At 39.5% G+C, this 22,067-nt stretch overlaps 1 protein-coding gene across 1 annotated transcript; it reads right to left on the bottom strand.

Moving 5' to 3' along the window:
• Positions 1-8,215: 8,215 nt before the first annotated feature.
• On the bottom strand, positions 8,216-17,515 carry LOC132385193 (mth938 domain-containing protein-like). The gene is made up of 4 exons (XM_059957064.1): positions 17,409-17,515; positions 10,529-10,670; positions 10,091-10,186; positions 8,216-8,638 (listed from the first exon to the last, which is right to left on the bottom strand). The coding sequence occupies exons 2-4, from the start codon at positions 10,658-10,660 to the stop codon at positions 8,498-8,500; spliced, it is 369 nt and encodes a 122-aa protein (XP_059813047.1). The 5' UTR covers positions 10,661-10,670; positions 17,409-17,515; the 3' UTR covers positions 8,216-8,497.
• Positions 17,516-22,067: the final 4,552 nt, after the last annotated feature.

The raw sequence follows: 22,067 nt of genomic DNA, 5'->3' as shown, positions 1-22,067 counted from the left end.
AAAAAGAGAAAAAATGCCAAAATACAACTCGCTATCAGTAAACCGCTATGTTACTTATCCATCATCTACTCCAGATGCCATGTCTTGTCAGTTACACAGTTCAACTATATGACATGTATGAAAGTCTTCTTTAAATGTACTACAAACTTATTTTTAGCTTTTAAAATATGTGCAATGATCACGTGCTTTATAATAAACTGAAACAGCCTGAAGTGAACACAAGTCACGTTTGTGAAAAATTACAGATTTTAGGATATTAACTTTTATTTCCCTTTCTTAACATCCTCCCAATGCTGAGGTGTATGGAGGCAATGAGAATGGGTTGGCAGTCTAATGGTGGTCGTTAGCTATTGGTACACAAACAAGGTAATCCTTAGAATTTCCTTCCCCACATGAAGATTCTTCATGTTTTTACTGCAAAGACCGCCCCCCCCAGACAAATCAACATCGAGCCAAGTCAATGCACCAGATTTATACATCTGCAGTGAATTGATGTGCCACCTTTGTGTGGCATGAGTTATTGCAGCAGTGCGCTGAGAAAATCTGGCACACCTTGGATATCAGCTGCTGCAGATTTAATGTGAAGCATATTTCCATTTGGATTGAAAATGTACAAATGGATAAGGAGGCAAATGTACAAATGGTGAAGTTTAAAAGCTTAAAATGAAAAATGAAAACTGTGAATAATGAAAATCTAAAATCAAAGCAAAATACTGTAATGTACATCAGGCCCATTGATATCCGTAAAGAACTCAACAGAGGCTGACGAACATGACTATTCTAAGAAGAGTCCTTTATTTAAAACACCAATCCTGCACCATTTTCCATGTTATTTTTATTTTGTGCATCCATGTTGAATCTTTTGAACATTCTTATGTTTGTATCACATCAAAAGCACATTAGGAGAACATTACTTCAATTTTAAAGTGCAGTACAGATTTATAATGTGTATTTTATAATTTGCTCTTGTCATCTTTTTGATAAATAGCATCCTAGTGGAAGGTTTTGAGCTCTCATACCAGCTGTGCATGACAGCTTTGTATTGACATATTCACATACCAATATAATAAAACACCTTTCCACATCTTACAACTACTTCAATGCTTGTAGCTGTGGAAGCTAGGGAGATATTAATGTGATTATATAAAACCATGTCATAGGTTTGTGCTAACAATACTGGATGAATTCCTCAAGACAACAGATTCTGGTTCAATTAAATGCAAGTTATTTGGGCTTAAAATGAACAAGACATAAAAGAATATATCATCAGAACTAAAATAAAACAAAAAGTTGAACATGGAGCTGCTTGGGATTTTAAATATACCAGCATTTGCAGGAGCATACACATGCATCCTTAATGTAACAGGAAAACATGCATGCTCATCTAAACCTCAAGTTATACAATATTTTTGGATGTTTAGGTAGACCCATACTCTTTCTTTGCCACCCACCTTCCTTCTTATGCAAACCTCTATGAATGTTGTACTCTTGTATTTTGGTTCAAATTCTATTTATCTGCTGTTCTTCATGTAGTATTTTAAATAGCATGTTTAAATGAAGCATTGGAAATATAACACACTTCAAAGCACACCACTTTAATGCTAATTGGAAACCGTAAATATTTAATTTGGTTATACAAAAATAAACAGACAACTACAATATGTTTGCTACAAAAATATGTGATCTAGCCCTAACTAATAGTCATATGTGGAAAGGACAGGAAAATTGTTGGATGAATGAATGGAGCTTTATCTTTCTGATCAACATGAAATGCTACTAAATGTTAAAAGGGATAAAGAAATTGCTATAAACCTGTGGTACATTGTTTCCTTTTACAGTTCTACGTTTGAAGTTTTCTGCTCCCTAAAGATGCTTCATTAGTAAAATTAAAGGCACTTCAACCTTCAAGGGGTCATCTTTGAACTGTCACGCTCTCATTTCAATGTAGAGTATGACATGTAAGTAATAACACTGTTTCCTGCATAATGCAGCACAAATTAAAATTTCTCATTTCAATTGCAAATGTATATTTTTGTAATTTACTACAGCATTTTCTGCTTTGGATATTGTAAGTATTCTCCTTAAAATAAAAAAAGCATAATTCAGCTTGTGCCTCTATGTTTTTGTTCTAGAACTTCAGCACTCAGAGGACAAAAAAATTATCAATGCATAAATACAAACAGCTTCAGTGACCCAGGTCTTAAGCCTCCAATCTGCACTGGGAGCTTGTGCATTCTCCCACAGAAATATTGTTTTTAAATCATCAAGAGCTCAAAGTCATGTCGAACTAACTGACTTTATCGTTACAATCCCCAGTTACTTTGAGGACAGATATTATACAAGTGAGGCTGGCCAGTTCTCACTGGCTTCCAATCATGTGTGTGGTTGACGTTGATTGAAGCTCCAATCTCTGATTTTGAGAGATTTTGGTAATTTCGTACACAGTCAAACAGTCCAGTACAAACAAATAGGTGGGCCCAAGCTCTCTGTCTTTGTCTCTTTCTTTTGAACTCAAGTTTCATACATGTTATTGACTACTTTAAATTGCCCTAACAGTAGCCAATACATAACGTACAAACCAGCACACCTTTAGTATGTGGGAGGAAATTAGAGCACCCAGTGGAAATGTGCATGATTACAGTGTAGTAATATTGTATTACCACTGACAGTGTGTGACACAAGACATTGAGTTTGTGAGAGAAAATAAATCACAGAGAGATAAGTAGGGGAAAGGGATTGTTGGGATTGCCCTCAGAGATGGCATAGGCTCAATGGGCAGAGTACTCCCAACAAATCACAAAGTAATATTAAATATTCTGACACTCACAACCCAGACTTGCACTTTAAACAGGCACTTGATTGAAATGACAGGAGGACAGTTGGAACATCTGGAAATTACCTCATCGTGAGTTAGCTCTTTTAAAGGTAGAACAGAGAGATGGATAAATTTATATTAGATACTATTGGTGGGCAGCTTATTGTTGCTTGTATTGTCTGTTATATGGCTGCAATGGGAACATTCAACCATTGTAGGCAGTGCAGAAAACAGATGAAAGGGTAGATTTCTGGCATTTGAAGAACTAAGAATAAAAACAGAAATGCTGGAAATAATCAGCAGGTTAGGCAGTATCTGTGGAAAAAGCAACACAGTTGAAGTTTCAGGTTATTTATAGAAAGAAATATCAAACATTTTAAGCTCCAGCATTTTCTGTTTTTATTTAAGATTTCTAACATTTATAGTTTTTAGTATTCTGTTGAATCACCATCCTAATTACATGCTTAATCTACAGAGTGTTTCAAAGCCACAATCATCTCATTCGAAGTCAGGAGTACAACATCCTAGGCCACTTAGTTAGATTTTATGGAGAACACATACAGTTAACCCTTGCTTGCTAAAATTCAGTTAAGACAGACTGTACAGATTAATATAGCAATCTATTTTTGAGCAATTCTTTCTGGGTAAGCCAACACACATGATTTGAAAAAAGATTCAAAAGCTTTCTGATAATGTTGCGGTATTGTGGTTAACTATTTGAAATGGTTGAGCTTTCATATTTTGAAATTATTTTCTGTTTACTAATCTGAGGTCACCTTCATCTATAGTAGTGTTTCACAATGTATCAGAATCAGGTTTAGTATCACTGGCATATGTCATAATTTGTTTTGTGGCAACAGTACAGTGCAATACATAATAACTATAAATTACAATATGTATACACATATAAAAATTAAGTTAAAAATAGTGCAAAAAGAGAGGTAAAAATAGTTAAGTAGTGTTCATGGATTCATTGTCCATTCAGAAATCAGCTGTTAAAGAGGAAGAAGCTGTTCTTGAAACATTGAGTATGTGTCTCCAGGCTCCTGTACTCTACTAGGTGGCAGCAATAAGAAGGCATGACCCAGTCACCCAGGACATTAATGATGAATGCCACCTTTTTAAGGCATCACCTTTTGAAGGTGTCCTCGATGCTGTGGAGGCTAGTGCTGCTCATGATGGAGCTGGCTGAGTTTACAACTTTATTCAGCTTTTTCCAATCCTATCCAGTGGCCTCTCCATACCAAATGGTGATGCAACCAGTTAAAATGCTAAAACGTACTAAATAAAGATTCAAGAGAAGATCAGTTACCCCTGTTAGTGGAAAGCATCAAGACAAACCACAGACTATTTCCTTAAATTCCAACTCTTCACCTGCTTTATTACAGAGATTTTTAAGTGAACACTTCTATGGCAGTAAACCAAAATTGAGCAAATTATTTGTGTCACTGTTAATTGCACCTTTGTTCATAGACACATACAGCCTAGAAATAGGCCATTCATGTCCATATTGATGATGAATTGCCAATCTAGGCTAATCATATTTACCAAAAATTGGTCTGTAGCATTCCATACCTTGCCATTTCAATGCTTATCCCGATCCTCCTCAAATGTGTGGAAGTACCCATTTCCATCAATGACTCAGGATGTGTGTTGCAGATTTCAAGCCCCCTCTAAACTTCTTCCCAATATTCTACACTGTCTATAATTTTACATAAGTCATTCATTAATCTCCTCTACTCCGAGGAAAACAAACTCAGCTTCTCCAGTCTTTCCTCATAACTGAAATCCGCCATCCCAGACAACATTCTAGTGGATCTCTTCTGCACCCTCTCCAGCACTACTGCATTTTCCCCTTGGTCTGGTGACTGGTACAGCATATAGAACTTCATTTGTGGCCTAACCAACATAAAGGTATAGGAAAACCTCTCTGCTCATATCTTGTGCCCCAGACAGAGTGTGGAGTTATAGAAAAATACAGCACCGAAACAAGTCCTTTGGCACATCTAGTCCACGCCAAACCATTTAAAGTGCCTAATCCCAATCGACCTGCTCCCGGACCATAGCCCTCCAATTCATGTACCTATCAAAGCTTCTCTTAAATGTTGAAATCAAAATCACATCCACCATTTGTACTAGCAGCACGTTCCACACTTTCACCACCCTCTGAGTGAAGAAGTTTCCCTCATTTTCCCTTTAAACTTTCACCCTTAACCCATGACCTCTAGTTGTAGTCCTGATCAGCCTCAGAGAAAAAAGCCTGCTTGCATTTACCTTATCTATACCCTCATAATTTTGCATACCTCTATCAAATTTCCCCTTAATCTTGTATGTTCCAAGGAATAAAGTCCTAACCTATTCAATCTTTGCTTATAACTCAGGTCCTCAAGTTATGGCACCATCCTGGTAAATTTTCTCTGCACTCTTTTAACCTTATATACATCTTTCCTGCAGGTAGGTGACCAAAACTGCACTCAATTCTCCAAATTAGGCCTCACCAATGTATTACATCTCCTGTACTCAATATTTTGATTTATGAAAGCCAATGTGCCAGAAGCTTCCTTTACGACCCTTTCTACCTTCTGGACCTGTATTCCTAGGTCCCTTTGTTCTACCATGCTACTCAGTGCTCTGCCATTCACTGTGTAAGACCTACCTTGGTTGGTCCTACCAAAGTGCAACACCTTGCACTTGTCTGTATTAAATTCCATCTGCCATTTTTCAGCCCATTTTTATAGCTGGCCCAAATCCCACTGCAGGTTCTGATGGACTTCCTTGCTGTCCACTGCACTTCCAATCTTGGTGTCATCTGCAAATTTGCTGTGACAGTTTATCACATTATCATCCAGGAAGTTGATATAAATGACAAGCAACAACAGACCTAGCACTGATCCCTGTGGCACTCCACTGGTCACAGTCCTCCAGTCAGAGAGACAGCCATCTACTACCACTCGCTGGCTTCTCCCACAAACCCAATGTCTAATTCAATTTACTACTTCATCTTGAATGCCGAGCGACTGAAACTTCTTGACCAACCTCACATGCAGGACCTTGCCAGATGCCTTACTAAAGTCCATCTTGGCAATATCCACTGCCTTGCCTTCATCAACTTTCCTGGTAGCTTCCTTAAAAAACTCTATAAGATTAGTTAGACACGATTTACCATGCATGAAGTCGTATTGACTCTCCCTTATCGGTCCATGTCTATCCAAATACTCATATATCCAGTCCCTTAGAATGCCTTCCAGTAACTTTCCCACTACTGATGTCAGGCTCTCCAGCCTATAATTTCTCGGTTTCTTGAAACATTAGCTATCCTCCAATCCCTGGTTCCTCACCTGTCACTAAGGATGATTTAAATATCTCTGCTAGGGCCCCTTCAATTTCTGCACTTGCCTCCCACAAGGTACAAGGGAACACCTTGTCAGGCCCTGAGGATTTATCCACCCTAATTTGCCTCAAGACAATAAACATCTCCTCCTTTGTAATCTCTATAGGGTCCATGACCTTGCTGCTGCTTTGCCTCATTTCTATAGACTCTGTGAATGTTTCCTAAGTAAATACAGATTGAAAAAAATCCATTTACGATCTCCCCCATCTCTTTTACTCCACGCACAGATTACCATTCTGACCTTCAATTGCCCTTGCAATCCTTTTGCTCTGAACATATCTGTATAATCCCTTATGATTCTCCTTCACCTTGTCAGCTAGGGCAACCTCATGCATTCTTTTAACACAATTTCCTCCTCAAGTGTTCTCTTGCATTTCATAAGTACCTCATTTGTTTCTACCTGCCTATATCTGCTAGGCACCTCTTTTTTATTAACTAGGGCCTTGATCTGTTATCTCTACTTTTATTCTGACAGAGGCATACAAGCTTTGTACTCTCAATACGCCACTTTTAAAGGTTGTTTTCTGGTACAGCTTTGCCAGAAAACAGCCTGTCCCAATCCACACTCACCAGATCCACAATATCATCAAAATGGGTCTTTCTCCAATTTAGAATCTCAACCCGCGGACCAGACCTATCTTTTTTCATATTTACTTTGAAACTAATGGCATTATGGTCACTCGATGCAAAGTGTTCCCCAACACAAACTTCTGTAACCTGCCCTGTCTCATTCCCCGATAGGAGATCAAGTGTCGCACACTCTCTCTTTGGGATATCTATGTACTGATTAAGAAAACTTTCCTGAATATATTTGACAAACTCTATCCCATCTGGTCCTTTCACAATATGGGAGTTCCAGTCAATATGTGTAAAGTGAAATTCACCTACCTTATGCTTCCTTGTGCACAACCTTATGCTTCTTACAACAATCTGCAATCTCTCTACAAATTTGTTCCTTTAAATCCTGTAAACTGTTGGGTGGTCCATAAAAGTGGTCATAACTCTCTTGTTCCTCAGTTCCACCCATAAAACCTCACTAGATGAGTTCTCCAGCTCGTCCTGTCTGAGCACTGCCGAGACATTTTCCCTGACTGGTAACACCACCCCTCTCCCTTTAATCCCTCCCACTCTGTCACATCTAAAACACCAGGACCCCAGAATACTGAGCAGCCAGTCCTGCCCCTTCTGCAGTCAAGTCTCAGTGATGGCTACAATATCATAATTCCATGTGTCGATCTATGCCCTGAGCTTATCTGCCTTTCCTACAATACTTCTTGCATTGAAACATACACAGCTCAGAGCATTAGTCCCACCATGCTCAAACTTTTGATTCCTGATTTCTTCTGAGGTCTTAACACAAAATCTGTCTTCATAACCTCACCACTAACTGTTCTGACATTCTGGTTCCCATACCCCGCAACTCTAGTTTAACCCCCCCCCCCCAATAGTGAAAGACATAAAATAACTTACTTGGGTGGTATTGGTGTAACAGAGCAATTTGTAATGTTTTAATAATTCTAATATTGCCATTCAAAATACCTAAAGAAATCATTATTAGATACATCAGCATAAATTGTGATGAATTTAGGGTCATTATTTACTATCTGGCCATGAGATGATATATTAGCAGCTCAAGAACAAAACTATTTATTTTGACCTTATTTAGGTGATGTTCCACGCTGTCAGTTTAATGAATAGTTCAGTTCTTAATGAACAGTTCATTGATCACTGTCAGAGAGCTTACTGATTGTGATTTATGATTTATTTTGTGAAGCTAGTTACCTAGGTCATAACTAGTGTTCATTACTGAAGACAGTTAGCAGGCATTTGGTTATGTTAGCATGGAGGGGTGGTGAAATCACTTCTACACCCAGCGGGATCTTCCACTTAAAAATAGCAACTTCTGCGTGTAGAAAAGTACATGTGAAAATATTCCAAATTTCTAGCAACAATTATAATCCAAAGCATGAAAAGGTCATTTGAAAGCTCAACTAAAGGTTTTAGCAGTATTCACTATGAAATGTTTATTAGGCATTCAATCAGAAAATTGAAAGTAAACATGGCTTCATGACTGCCCAAATAATCTTTGAAGTAGAAGTCATAGAATATTGAGCTGCTTTAAACATACAAACATCTTTTAGTATCTGTTATACTTTTCAGTCTACAGTCATTATAAATTTTATTTCTTGTATCAAAAACATCATAAGAGAAAACTAAAACTTGGCATCCAAAACTTGGCGAGTTATTCTCCTATGGTAAGCTCAAGTCATTAACCTCAGGAATGGAATGGTTCAACAGGTTGAATGGAAGATCCCTCCAACAGCAACCCCTTCTTTCACCAGTTTGTTATACTGTGCTACAGCTTTCTCTGTTTGTAGAGCGAAAGCATCAATGCCCTTACTTCTGATGAAATCCAGTGTCTCTTCAGGCACCTGAAACCCAAATCGCAAGTTAGATTTAGCAACTACTTCTGTATAAGTCTCTGCACTCATAACCAAATATAAACATGGATCATTCTAAAGTATTGATTATCATACCAAAAATCAATAGTTTATGGAACAAAAAAATAAATTGATGCCTGCTAGATTAATCTCTCATACTGATATTCAAAATATCTAATGAGGCTGTTACAAAATACCATATTTTTAATTTGATAAAAAGTTCAAACCCACTCAGAGTTCCACATCACATCAGATGATCCCCTTTATAAAAAAGAATTCAAACATGGGCCCAACACCTTATGCAAGAACAACATCAATTGACAATGTTGTATTCACCTAGCACCACAATGAAATGCCCACTCAGACTGAGAGAGTGGAACTTGAATTCACTACCTACTGATGCAAGAGGCAAAAATACAATGAGCCATGGGTTACAAATGCAAAACTAACCAAATAATTAGACAGCACAATGGCTTGCCAAGCAGACACGATTGGGTAATTCCTCTAACAATCAACCTTTGTGACTACAGATTGAGATTCCTTTTGTTTATACAATTTAAGTACCCTACATTTATTGCATTTTTCTACTCATTTTATTGGAAAGGTTTCCTAGACTCTTGAAATGGATACTGTTTTCACTAAGTTAACTTTGTTCTACAAGTTACTCTAACTCACAATCAAATCAACTGGCTGATGTACAGCCATCAATGAATAACTTGTTATTAGAAATCGGACAGGGTGGAACATGGGCTGGACCAGGCAAGATCCACGAGTATGATTGTCTTCCCACATTCTTTTTCTCATAAATGAGATTCAATCTCATGATCCACAATTTGATCCAAATAGGTACAAAGAAACATCCCAGGGAAAGTCAGGTGGCACTTTTAAAAATAAAATGGCACTAACTTGTTTTGTGTATACGAAACCTGTCTCATTCTAATTGTTCAAGAGTGTTATTTGCCACCAACAGCTTCAAGATATATTAGGGAAATGTTAGTAACACTTGGCAGTTACTTTGATTTGCTTTTGATGATAAAGATGTAATCACAATTTTAATTGACAAAATTATCATCAAAATTGAAATATGACCCACTGAACACATAGAGAATGCAATTCAACAAAAGCAATGAGTTTAAAACTGCAGACTGCAAACAAGTCAGGCTTGATTATTTAATGTAACATGTACACAATGCTGGAGCAATGCAGCAGACCAGGCAGCATCTATACAAAGGAATAAATCACATTTTGAGCTGTGGTCCTTCATCAAGACTCTATTCCTTTCTATAGATGCTGTCTGACCTGCTGAGTTCCTCCAGCAGAGTGAGTGTGTGTGTGAATGAGTGCATGCATTTGTGTTACTCTGGACTTCCAGCATCTGCAGGAGCTCGTGTTTAAGGCTTGATGATTTATTTTGTTTAACAGGTATGGATAAAGTGTACTTACTTGCAATGCTTCCTCCATCCCCCTTCCAATAACAAGAGTCTGGATACCTTTATTTACAATTTCATCAAGATCAGCTGGTTGAACTCCAGGTCTATGCTGTAAGAACACAAGAAAAATTAAGATACGGAGTATCGTGCTATAGAAGGAAATATATTTGTGGCTAATCTTTGCTTTCTATCAAATTCCTATTTGCTTGTCAAATATAAATGCTGAGCACTGATTTTGCACATCTTGAAGAGTCCCTATTAAAATACGGCATAATATTAATATACTGGATTTTTTTTTGGAAGTGTCTAGGTTTTTCAAACTGGGAGGCCAAGCCACTGCAAAGGCAACATTGAGGGTGAATAGGTAGGTTCAGTAACAGATAGGTTACAGCATAAAAAGAGCGCAATTATTACAATTATTTACAGTACTCTATATCAAATTTCAACTCACCCGGGTTCCTGTCTCTCGCCAGTCCCATGTTCGATTTCCTCCTGGCCAGACTTTACAATCCTTGTATAAAGTGTCACTGCCCTCTACCTTCATTTCTCCCCATCTTAATGATGCAATAGGGGGTGAAGTCATATTTCACTCACTGTTGAAGAAAGAAAACCAACTAAGCTCCCTAAAGATACAATACTGTATACTCCATAATATACTATATTTGGTGCACTTAAATATGGAGTGTTTATCTGATTATTCTACCACAATACTTACATTTAGCATTTCCAACTCTAAACTCATATTACACAAGCTTTCAGATTGAACACCAAGGGGAAAACACTCTTAAATGTGAAGGGAAAAAAAGGATCAGTTTAAAATGAGTAAAATGGATCTGAGTGCCTGCTTGTTCAAATTTGGAGATGATCACCTCAGCAACTTAAAGACTAACTTACTATTGGACAAAACTACAGGCAGAGAAAATAAAGAACAGAAATGATACACCAGAATAACCAACTGATCACCAAGTTATGAAAATAAGCAAAAATAATTGAATGAATAACTAGGGGTGATACAAATAGACCTCCAGTACCGGCTGTGTAAAAAAAAATGTCTAACCCTGATTACATCTTGTTTATCTTGCAATAAAATTTTGAAACAAAAACAGCATTTAACTTCATATATCCGGGTCCCAACGAGATCATCCTACATGTGTAAGCCATTGTCCATGTCTGTAGTGGAAGTCTGAGTAACTTACTTTTATCATTTAAGAAAGATTACCATCATTTTACACAATAGAGCATCTATGTACATTGATTTAGGAATTTTCACAAAGCATGTCTTGTTAATTTTGATAAATAATATACAAAACTTAACATGCACAAAATTGGATTAACCTTGTGATATGGAGTTGGTTATTGATTGGGAAGTAGGAATTGGAGAAGGCTAAAATGGATAAGAGACTAAACAAAAATATAGACCATCAGAAACCCAGAGCAGGCTATTCAGGAAAGAAAGCAGGAAGACTTGTATCATAGTATCGTGGAAACATACATTCTTCATCCAAATTCTGTACTAGTGTTCAAGTAAAAATTTCAAGTCTGAGATTGATATTTTACTGAAAAATTTATAAATTATGTAATATCAAATATAGACAGTTGAGGCACAAATCAGTCACAATATAACTCAATGACGATCTCAAATGCTAAGTAGCTAACTCCTACTTCAACCCCAACACATTTCATCAATCTTTCTTTCAAAAGTATATTTGCTGTTAGTAAATCCTTATACTGGAAGATTAGGAGCTGCACAGTGGCACCATTTACAGAACTGCTGCCCCACAATAGACAATAGGTGCCGAAGTAGACCATTTGGCCCCTCGAGTCTGCACCGCCATTCTGAGATCATGGCTGATCATTCACTATCAATACCCAGTCCCTGCCTTGTCCCCATATCCCTTGATTCCCCTATCCATCAGATATCTATCTAGCTCCTTCTTGAAAGCATCCAGAGAATTGGCCTCCATCGTCTTCCGAGGCAGTGCATTCCACACCTCCACAACTCAGTTCCAGCAGACCAGGTTCAACAGAGACCTCTGGTGCCACCTGCTTGAAGTTTGCAAATTCTCACATTTCAATTTTTTCTGCCTCTTTGCTTCCCCCCGCCCCCCACATTCTAAAAGCAGCTGCATTGGTACATTAGTTGGCCACTAGGTGAAAGGTAGAATCTGGAGGCATGAGGTTGGAGCTGATGGGAGGATGAAAATATAAGATAGTGTTAGTGTAAAAAAAAAGATTAATCATCAGTGCAGATTCAGTAGACCCAAGGGACTGTTTCTGTGCTGTATTTATGGCTCTAAGACATGCCAGCTTGATTTACTAAGATTTTAATTTGTAGTCGATGCAGAGTCAATGCTTCATGTGATCAGAGACCTGGGTTCAATTCCGACCCTGGGTGATGTCTGTATGGAGTTTTCACATTCTCCCTGTAACTATACTTTTCCTTTGGGTGCTGGTTGGTAGGTTAATTGACCACTGTAAATCATATAGTGTATGGGTGAGTGGTAGAATGTAGGATGAGGTGAAGAGAATAGAATTGATAGGTGTACAGGAGGCATAGATCCAGTGGACAACCAGAGGCTTTTTCCTATGGGTGGAGATAGCTAATATAAAGAGGCATAATTTTACAGCGACTGGAGGAATGTATGGCAGGGGGAATGTCAGAGAAAAGTTTTTTTTTTAAAGAAAGTGGTTGGGGTGGTGGTAGGAGATACATTAGATACATTTAAGAGACTGTTAGATAGGCACATAAATGATCAAAAAAAATGGAGGGCTATGTGGGAGGGAAGGGTTAGACTGATCTCAGAGTAGGTTAAGAGGTCTGCACAACATCATGGGACAGAAGGCCTGTACTGGACACTGCTGCACCAATGTGAGAGCCCAAAAAACAGGTTAGCAGGGTGGGAGTGAATAGAAGGGTGGAAAGTGAATTTAAGTGACAGAATCTCAGGTTTCGTTGCCATCTGAACAAAGCTCTTCCACAAATACCTTACCCATTATATTTTTCCAAAATGGAAGAGACTACAAAATCAGTATCAAATTCAGTGCACATCTAGTTGAAAGAGACCATTGTTAATGGAGAGAAGAAAACAGATGTCAAACACTTCCAGTATGTGGCCTGCAATTTTCTACTAACTCCGCTCCCACATTTTGACAGCATTTTGAAGTTGAAGATACTGAAGAGAGCAGAACAACACCCTGAGAGGAAAATCAATGGTGGCTATTTTCACAAAGTACTGAGTATACCTGGTGACACTACAAGCTTACCCATAATACAAGTAATGGTGCAAAAGGAACTCTGGAAAGCCATCTCATGGCTGAAATGCCAATTCTGGATTAAACTTGAATCAATACAAGGATGCTTGATAGTTGTAGCAGGACTTCAATACCATCACCTCTTAAAGTAAAATCAAGTGACACAGGCAACAACAGGGCTTCGCTTCCAGATGAGTTCAATGCCTTCTATGCTCACTTTGACTATCAAAGTACAGGAACCATCACAAATTCCCACACCCCCTGATGATCCTATGATTTCAGTCTCTGAGGCTGACATGCAAGCAGCCTTCAAGAGGGTGAACCCACAAAAAGCATCCAGCGCTCAGATGGGGTACCTGGCCAAATACTAAAGACCTACATTGATCAACTGGCTGGAGTGTTCACCGAGATCTTTAACCTCCCGCTTTGGCAGTCTGAGGTTCCCGCCTGCTTCAAGCAGACTTCAATTATACTGGTGCCCAAGATGAATGTGGTAACATGCCTCAATGACGATCGCCCAGTACCACTTATATCCACAATGGTGAAATGTTTTGAGAGGTTGGTGATGAAACACATCAACTCGTGCCTGAGAAGCAACTTTGATCTGCTCCAGTTTGCCTACTGTCACAACAGGTTCACAGCAGATAGCATTGCATTGGCTCTTCGTTCAACCCTGGAAAATCTGCACAGCCAAGATGCATACATTAGAATTCTCTTTATTGACTCCAGCTCGGCACTCAAAATTAATCAATAAGCTTCAAGGCTTCCTTGTGCAACTGGATCTTCAATTTCCTCACTTGTAGACGCCAATCAGTTCAGATTGGCAACAACATCTCTTTCATGATCTCTATCAGCACAGGTCCAATGCTATATTTAAGTATGCTGATGACATCACAGTCATTGGCCAAATCATAGATTGTGACGAATGAGCATCATATAGGAGGGAGATTGAAAATCTGGCTGAGAGGTGCCATAACAATAACCTGTCACTCAATGTCAGCAAAACCCAGGAGCTTATTATCGACTTCAGAAGGAGGAAATCAGAGGTCCATTAGCCAGATCTCATCGGGGGGGGGGGGGGGGGAGAAATCAGAGGTGGAGATAGTCAAATACTTTAAATTCTTTGTTGCGATCATTTCGGAGAACCTGTTCTGAGCAAGTGCAATCATGAAGAAAGCATGGCAGTGCCTCTACTTCCGTAAGAATTAGTGAGGAGTCAGTATGACATCTAAAACTATGACAAACTTCTGTAGACGTGTGGTGGAGAGTATACTGACTGGCTGCATCACAACCTGGCATGAACACACCAATGCCCTTCAAAGGAAAATTCTACAGTTAAAAGAAAGTGGCTATGGCTCAGTTCATAATGGGTAAAGCCCTTCCCACCTTTAAGTACATCAATACGAAACATAATTGGAGGAAAGCAGCATCCATCATCAGGGTCCTCCACCACCCAGGTCATGCTCTCTTTTCATAGGAAGAAGGTATAGGAACCTCAGGACTCACACCAGCAGGTTCAGGAACAGTTATTACTCCTCAACCATTAGGCTCTTGAACCAAAGGGGATAACTTCACTTGCCACATCACTGAAATAATCCTACAACCTACAGAGTAACACTTAAGTACTCTTCATCTCATGTTCTTCATATTTATTTATTTTTTTGTATTTGCATAGTTTGTCATCTTTTGCACACTGGTTATATATAGTGATATATATGTACATTGATAATAAATTTACTTAGAACTATGAAATATATTGGCACATCAGAGATCATGAAAGGCGTGACTTGAAAGCAAGTTCCAGATTTCTAAACATTTAGCACTAACTGCCCTCGCATTCACTAGAAAATCTTGCTGCACCTTTCTTGTGGCGATATGGATCCCTTGAGAACTATTTATTATATCACATCTTGTCCAAGCTCAAGCTCATTAACAAGTGCAAGTAGGCCAACCCTTCACCCATTCAACACACCCCATACACACTTCGATAGTACTGTTTTATATCCTGGAAACAAAACACATTGAGCCACAGTAGATGTAAACATCCACCACTAGACTTTGCTGAAAAGCATCAACATGCTGCAGAAATCAGAGGTGCTTTTTAAAAAAAAAGAATGGTAGGTGTGTGGAACATGCTGCCAGGGGTAGTGTTACAGGCAAATACATTAGAGGCATTTAAGAGATACTTAGATAGGCACATGGATGACAGAAAAATGGAGGGCTATGTGGGAGGGAAGGGTTAGACTAGGTTAAACAGTCTGCACAACATTGTGGGGCAAAGGGCCTGTACTGTTCCATGTTCTATAATGTGAAGAGAATAGAAAAGGGTTACTACAAGATTTGTGTAAATGGGTAGCTGACAATCAGTGTAACTTGATGAGCTGAAGCATTATTCTATGCCATGTCTATGACTTTTATGAAAATAACAAAGGGCTTCATCATATGGTTCAAAATCGCTTTTCTGGTTCATTCTCAGATTTTATGCCATTTACGTACTGCAAACTAATTTCTGATGTTTAAATCCAAAGTCAAAATCATACACACCTTGTCAAGCAGCATCAGTGGAAGAATGGATGTTCTCTCTCCAGAGATGCTATTTGACACGAGTTTTTCCCAGCAATAGCAATGTAACTCTGAAGAACGCTACCCAGTGATAATCCCACATATTTTCAAAGTAACTTCAAAGAAAGCCCACTCAGCGAAGGCTGAGAAAAGTCCATCTCCCACCTCCCATCTTACAGAGGATGTATCAAGAGCATCCTGAGCAACTGCATCACTGCCCAGTTCAGAAATTGCACCATCTCGGATTGTAAGACCCTGCAGCGGATAATGAGGGCAGCTGAGAAGATCATCGGGGTCTCTCTTCCCGCTATTACAGACATTTACGCCACACGCTGCATCCGCAAAGCAAACAGCATTATGAAGGACCTCAGGCACCCCTCATACAAACTCTTCTCCCTCCTGCCATCTGGGAAATGGCACCAAAGCATTCAGGCTCTCACGACTAGACTCTGCAAGTTTCTTCCCCCAAGCTATCAGATTCCTCAATACTCAGAGTCTACACTGACATCTACATCATTTATTTGTCCTCTACTGTGCCTATTGTCTTGTTTATCATTTATTGTACTGCCCTGCACTGTTTTGTGCACTTTATGCAGTCCTGTGCAAGTCTGTAATCTAGTGCAGTTTTTGTTGTTTTATGTAGTCTAGTGTAGCCTTGTGCTGTCTCACATTGTCTAGTGTACTTTTGTGTTTCATGTAGCACCAGGGTCCTGGAGGAATGTTGTTTCATTTTTACTGCATACTGTACCAGCAGTTTATGGCAATGACAATAAAAGCAACTTGAACTTTGAACTGCAGAAATAAATATTATTTTTAATCCTATCTGGCAGTTCTCTAACTTAAAACGCAAACCATTAGGAGACACAAGAGATTGCAGATGCTGGAATCTGGAGCAAACAACAGTGTGCTGGAGGAACTCTGAGTCGAGCACGAATGGGGGGGGGGGTGGAATTATGGTCGTTTTGGGTTACTGCAAACCAACAGCTCGTTGCTGAGCAATTAAATAAAAAAAACTCTGATGCTGAGAGTTTATTGCTAAAAAAAAATGGAAAAAGACAGGTTAAAAGAAGTATCTCCACAGAAATACAAGTCCAATGAAAATCTGAGCAAGAGCAATGTAAAATAAAGCAGAACATTCTGTGTTTACGTGAACAAAAAAAAACCCAAAAATACGTTCTGCTGCAGGCGCGGAAAGTTTTACCCTGTCACATTGGTAAACTCCCATTGCTGGTCGAGTTCACCAAGTGTGCACTGGTCAGGTCTGACGTGGCAAACAGAAACACGGCAGTAAGGGCCAATAACACGCACAGTTGCGTTTTTATTTAATTGCTTAACAGCGAACTGCCGGTTTGCAGCGACTATCCGCGGCCTGCTCCCAGATGAAGCCCCGGAAGCCAAACCGATCTTCAGGACGCACTCGCTTATCGCCCAGGACGGCAGTGACATTAACCCCACACCACCCCTTTCACAAGTAATTTCCTCTTCAAGGAGGAAACGACAACCCCAGCCAGTTTCACCTGAGGAGTTCCGCAGAGCGAAGCCGTCGACTTGGCCGCGCCTATCGTCATCCAGCTGTCAGCCACCGTCGTCATAGAAACAGGGACAAGTCCTACATTTATATCCGTTTCCTGATGTACGTTTTAAATGCAGGGTTTGTGGTTTCTCATAAACTGAAGCCTATTTGCAAGGTCTAATTACTGAAAAATTAATCTCGTGCATAATTTTCTTAGTTTGGAATTAAAATAAGTAAGAGTATTAACAGAAATGCAAAGCCACTTGTTATTTGTTTAAATATTACGTTCTTTTTTCGATTTAAATTTATCATCACAATATTGTAGTAGAGTTGAAAGAAAAAACCTTGACATTTGAATAAAGAAAAGTCAGCTTGCAAAGTATACACTACTAGAAATGCCATAGACCAAAATTCAAAAGTTCAAAGTAAATTTTAATATCAAAGTACATATATATATCACCATGTACAACCCTGAGATTCATTTTCTTGTAGGCATACTCAGCAAATCTATAGGATAGTAACTACAGTAGGATCAATGAAAGATCAGCTAGAGCACAGAAGACAACAAACTGTGCAAATATAGATAAATAGGAATAAATAACAAAATCATGAGATAGTGAGATAAAGAAGCCTTGAAAATGAGATAATTGTTTGAGGAAACATTTCAATGATGGGGCATCGGAGCAGAATTAGGTAATTGGGTCCTTCAAGTCTGCTCGGTCTTCCCATTATGGCTGATTTATTACCCTCAACCGCATTCTCCTGCCTTCTCCCCGTAACCTGTGACACCCTGATTATTCAAAGAACTGTCAACCTCTGCCTCAAATATACCTAATGAACTGGCCAGCAGAGCTGTCCGTGGCATTGAATTCCACAGATTCACCATCCTCTGGCTAAAGAAATATTTTCCTCATCTCTTTCAAAGTGGACGTCCCTCAGTTCTGATGCTGTGCCCTGTGGTCCCAGACTCCCATATACATTCTCTCCACATTCACTCTATCTAGGACTTTGAATATTCAATAGGCTTCAATGAGATCCCCTGTCACTTTTCTAAACTCCAGTGAGTACAGGTCCAGAGCTATTCCTGGGATAATTCTCATGAACCTCCTCTGGACTCTCTCCAATGCCAGCGTAGCTGGTTCAAAACTGCTCACAATACTCCAAGTGTGGTAAGTCTTAGCAATACTTTGTTGCTTTTGCATTCTATTCCTCTCAAAGTCAATGCTAACATTACATTTGGCTTCCTTACCACTGACTTAAACTTTAAATTAACTCCCAAATCCCTTTGTACCTCTGATTTTTAAATTTTTTCCCCATTTAGGAAATAGTCTACACCTTTAGTTCTGCCAAAGTGCGTGACCATACACTTCCCTACACTCTATTCCATCTGCCACTTCTTTCGCCCAATCTGTCTAAGTTCTTCTGCAGACACCCTGCTTCCTCAACACTACCTGCCCCTCCAATTATCTTCGTATTGTCCACAAACTTGGCCGCAAAGCCATCAATTCCTTTATCCAAATCATTCAAATATAATGTGAAAAGAGTGGTTCTAACAATGACCCCTGCAGCACACCACTAGTCACCGGCAGCCTCCTTTATTCCCATTGTTTTTCTCCTGCTAGTCAGCCAATCATTTGTCCATGCTTTAACTATGCTAGTAACTATCCTGTAGTACCCAGGACTCTCATCTCTTTAAGTAGCCTCATGTGCGGCACCTTGTCAAAGGTCTTCTGAAAATACAAATAAACAGCATCCACTAACTCTCCTTTGTATATGCTGTCTGTAATTTCCTCAAAGAAGTCCAACAGATTTGTCAGGCAAGATTTTCCCTTGAAAAAACCATGTTGACTTTGGCATATTTTATCATGTGCCTCCAAGTACCCTAAACCTCATCCCAAACACTGAAGTCAGGCTAACTGCCCTATAAGTTCCCCTCTTCTGCCTCACACCCTTCTTAAAGAGTGGAGTAACATTTGCAATTGTTCAGTCCTCTGGAACCATTCCAAAATCTAGTGATTCTTGAAAGATTATTACTAACGTCTCCACAATCTCTTCAGCTACCTCTTTCAGAATGCTGGAGTGTAATCCAACTGGTCCAGGTGACTTAGCTACCTTCAGACTTTCCAGCTTTCTAAGCACCTTCTCCTTAGGAATAGTAGCAACACACTTCTTCTCCTTGACATTCTCATATCTCAGCCATTAGTGACTTTCACAGTGAAGACTGATACAAAATACTTAAGTTCATCCGCCATTTTTTCTCCCATTACTAACTCTCCAGCATGATTTTTCCAGTGGTCCAATATCCACTCTCGTCTCTCTTTTACTCTCTCTCTCTATATATATATATATCTGAAAGAAGAACTTTTTGTATCTTCTTTTATATTATCAGCTACATTGTCATAATATTTAATATTTTCTGTTTTTAGCTTTTTAGTTGCCTGTTGGTTTTTGAAAGCTTCCCAATCCTCTAACTTTCCATTAATTATTGCAGTATTATATGACCTCTCTTTTGCTGTCTTTGATTTCCTTTGTCAGCCAAGGTTGCCTCATCCCTTTGGGGTGTACCTTTCTTGTGCCGTCCGAATTGACCCACAGAAACACCAGGTCATTGCTGTTCTGCTGTTATTCCTGCTAGTGTCCCCTTCCAATCAACTTTAGGCAATTTCTCTCTCATGCCTCTGTAATTCCCTTTACTCTACTGTAGTACTGGTGCATCCAAGTTTAGCTTCTCACTTTCAAACTGCAGGGTGAATTCTATTGCATTATGATCACTGCCTCCAAAGGGCTCCCTTACCTTAAGCTCCATCATCAAATCTGAGTTATTACATAACACTCAATCCAGAACTGCTATTCCTCTAATGAGGTCAATCACAAGCTGCTCTAGAAAGCCACCTCATAGGCACTGTACAAATTCCCTCTCTTGGGATCTTGAACCAACCTGATTTTAATTACCTGCATATTGAAATTCCCCATGATTATCACAATATTACCCTTTTTACATCCCTTTTCTATCTCCCATTGTAATTAGCAGTCCACACCCTGGCTATGGTTCAGAGGCCTATATATAACTCCCACCAGGGCATTTTTTACTCTTGCAGTTTCTTAACTCTATCTACAAGGATTCTACATCTTCTGATCCTGGCACCTCTAAGGATTTGAATTCATTTTTAACCAACAGAGCTACTCCTCCCACTCTGCCTACCTGCCTGTCCTTTCAATACAATGTGTAACCTTGGACGTTAAGCTCCAAACTATGATCTTCTTTCAGCCACAACTCACTGGTGCCCACAACATTGTACCTACCAATTTCTAACTGTGCTACAAGATTATCTACATTATTCTGTATACTGTGTGCATTCAAATATGTCATCAGTCCTGTATTCATCACTCTTTCTGATTTTGGCCCCCTGTTATAGTTGATCTCATCCCAGTCCACAATTTTGCCATCTCATTTGCCTATTCTTCTCGACAGTCACACTACACAGTGCCTCTGCTTGTACACCAACTACCCCAACCTTAGCCCTATCACTCCAGTTCCCATCCTCTAGTCAAATTATTTTAAACCCTCCCCAACAGCTGTAGCAAACCTGCCCACAAGGATATTGGTCCCACAGGATCAGGTGTAACCTGTCCTTTTTGTAGAGGTCATACCTTTCCTAGAAGAGATTCCAATGATCCAGAAATCTAAAACCCTGCTCCCTGCACTAATTCTTCAGCCATACATTCATCTGCCATATCATCCTATCCTTACCCTCCTGACATGTGGCACAAGCAGCAATCCAGAGATTACTACCCTGGAGCCCCTGCGTTTCAGATTCAATCTAACTCCATATATTCCCTCTTCAGGACCTTCTCCCTTTTCTTAATTATTGCATTGGTACCAATATGCATGACTTCCAGTTGTTCACCCTCCCCCCTTTAGAATGACATGGACCCAATTCCAGACATCCTTGACCCTGGCAATATACCATCCAATTATCTCTTTCACATCCACAGAATCTGCTTTCTGCTCCTCTATGGAATTCCTTATCACTACTGTACTCTTCTCTCCCTTCCCTTCTGAGCCAGAGAGCAGACTCGGTTGCTGTGGTTTCCCCCTTGTAGGTCGTACCCCCAACAGTATTCAAAGCTATATACTTAATGTTGAGGAGAAAGGCCACAGGAGTACTCTGCACTTGCTGCCCATTCTCTTTCCCTCACCTGACAGTCACCCAGGTATCTATTTCCTGCAACATAAGAACAACTATCTCACTGTCTATCATCTCCTCATTTTTCCATACAAGTCAATGTTCATCCAGCTGCAGCTCCAGTTCCTTAATATGGTTTCTAAGGAGCTGCAGCTCAGTGCACTTCATGAAGATGTAATTATCAGGGAGTCTTCCAGCGTTCCCACATCGCACACAAAGAACATATCACACCCTCCAAACCCATTTTCAGTGGACTAGGTCTGTACTGACAGAAAAAAATACTACTGGAAACTTATTTAGAACTTTTGCCTATGCTTGCCTCAAGTCTGACCTCTCTAACACCAGCCTACTCCAACAATGGCTGCTCCACTTACACCTTTTTATTGAACTCATGCTGATTGCAGCCTGCTGAAAGCACCAGGTCTTTTTAAATGTCACACTACATCACCAATGAACGACCATCTATTCCTCATTGA

This window comes from Hypanus sabinus, chromosome X2, assembly GCF_030144855.1.
Source record: "Hypanus sabinus isolate sHypSab1 chromosome X2, sHypSab1.hap1, whole genome shotgun sequence".
In the NCBI taxonomy this organism is placed as follows: Eukaryota; Metazoa; Chordata; class Chondrichthyes; order Myliobatiformes; family Dasyatidae; genus Hypanus; species Hypanus sabinus.
The sequence above is the reverse complement of the archived record's forward strand: the minus strand, read 5'-3'. Positions and strand labels throughout refer to the sequence as shown.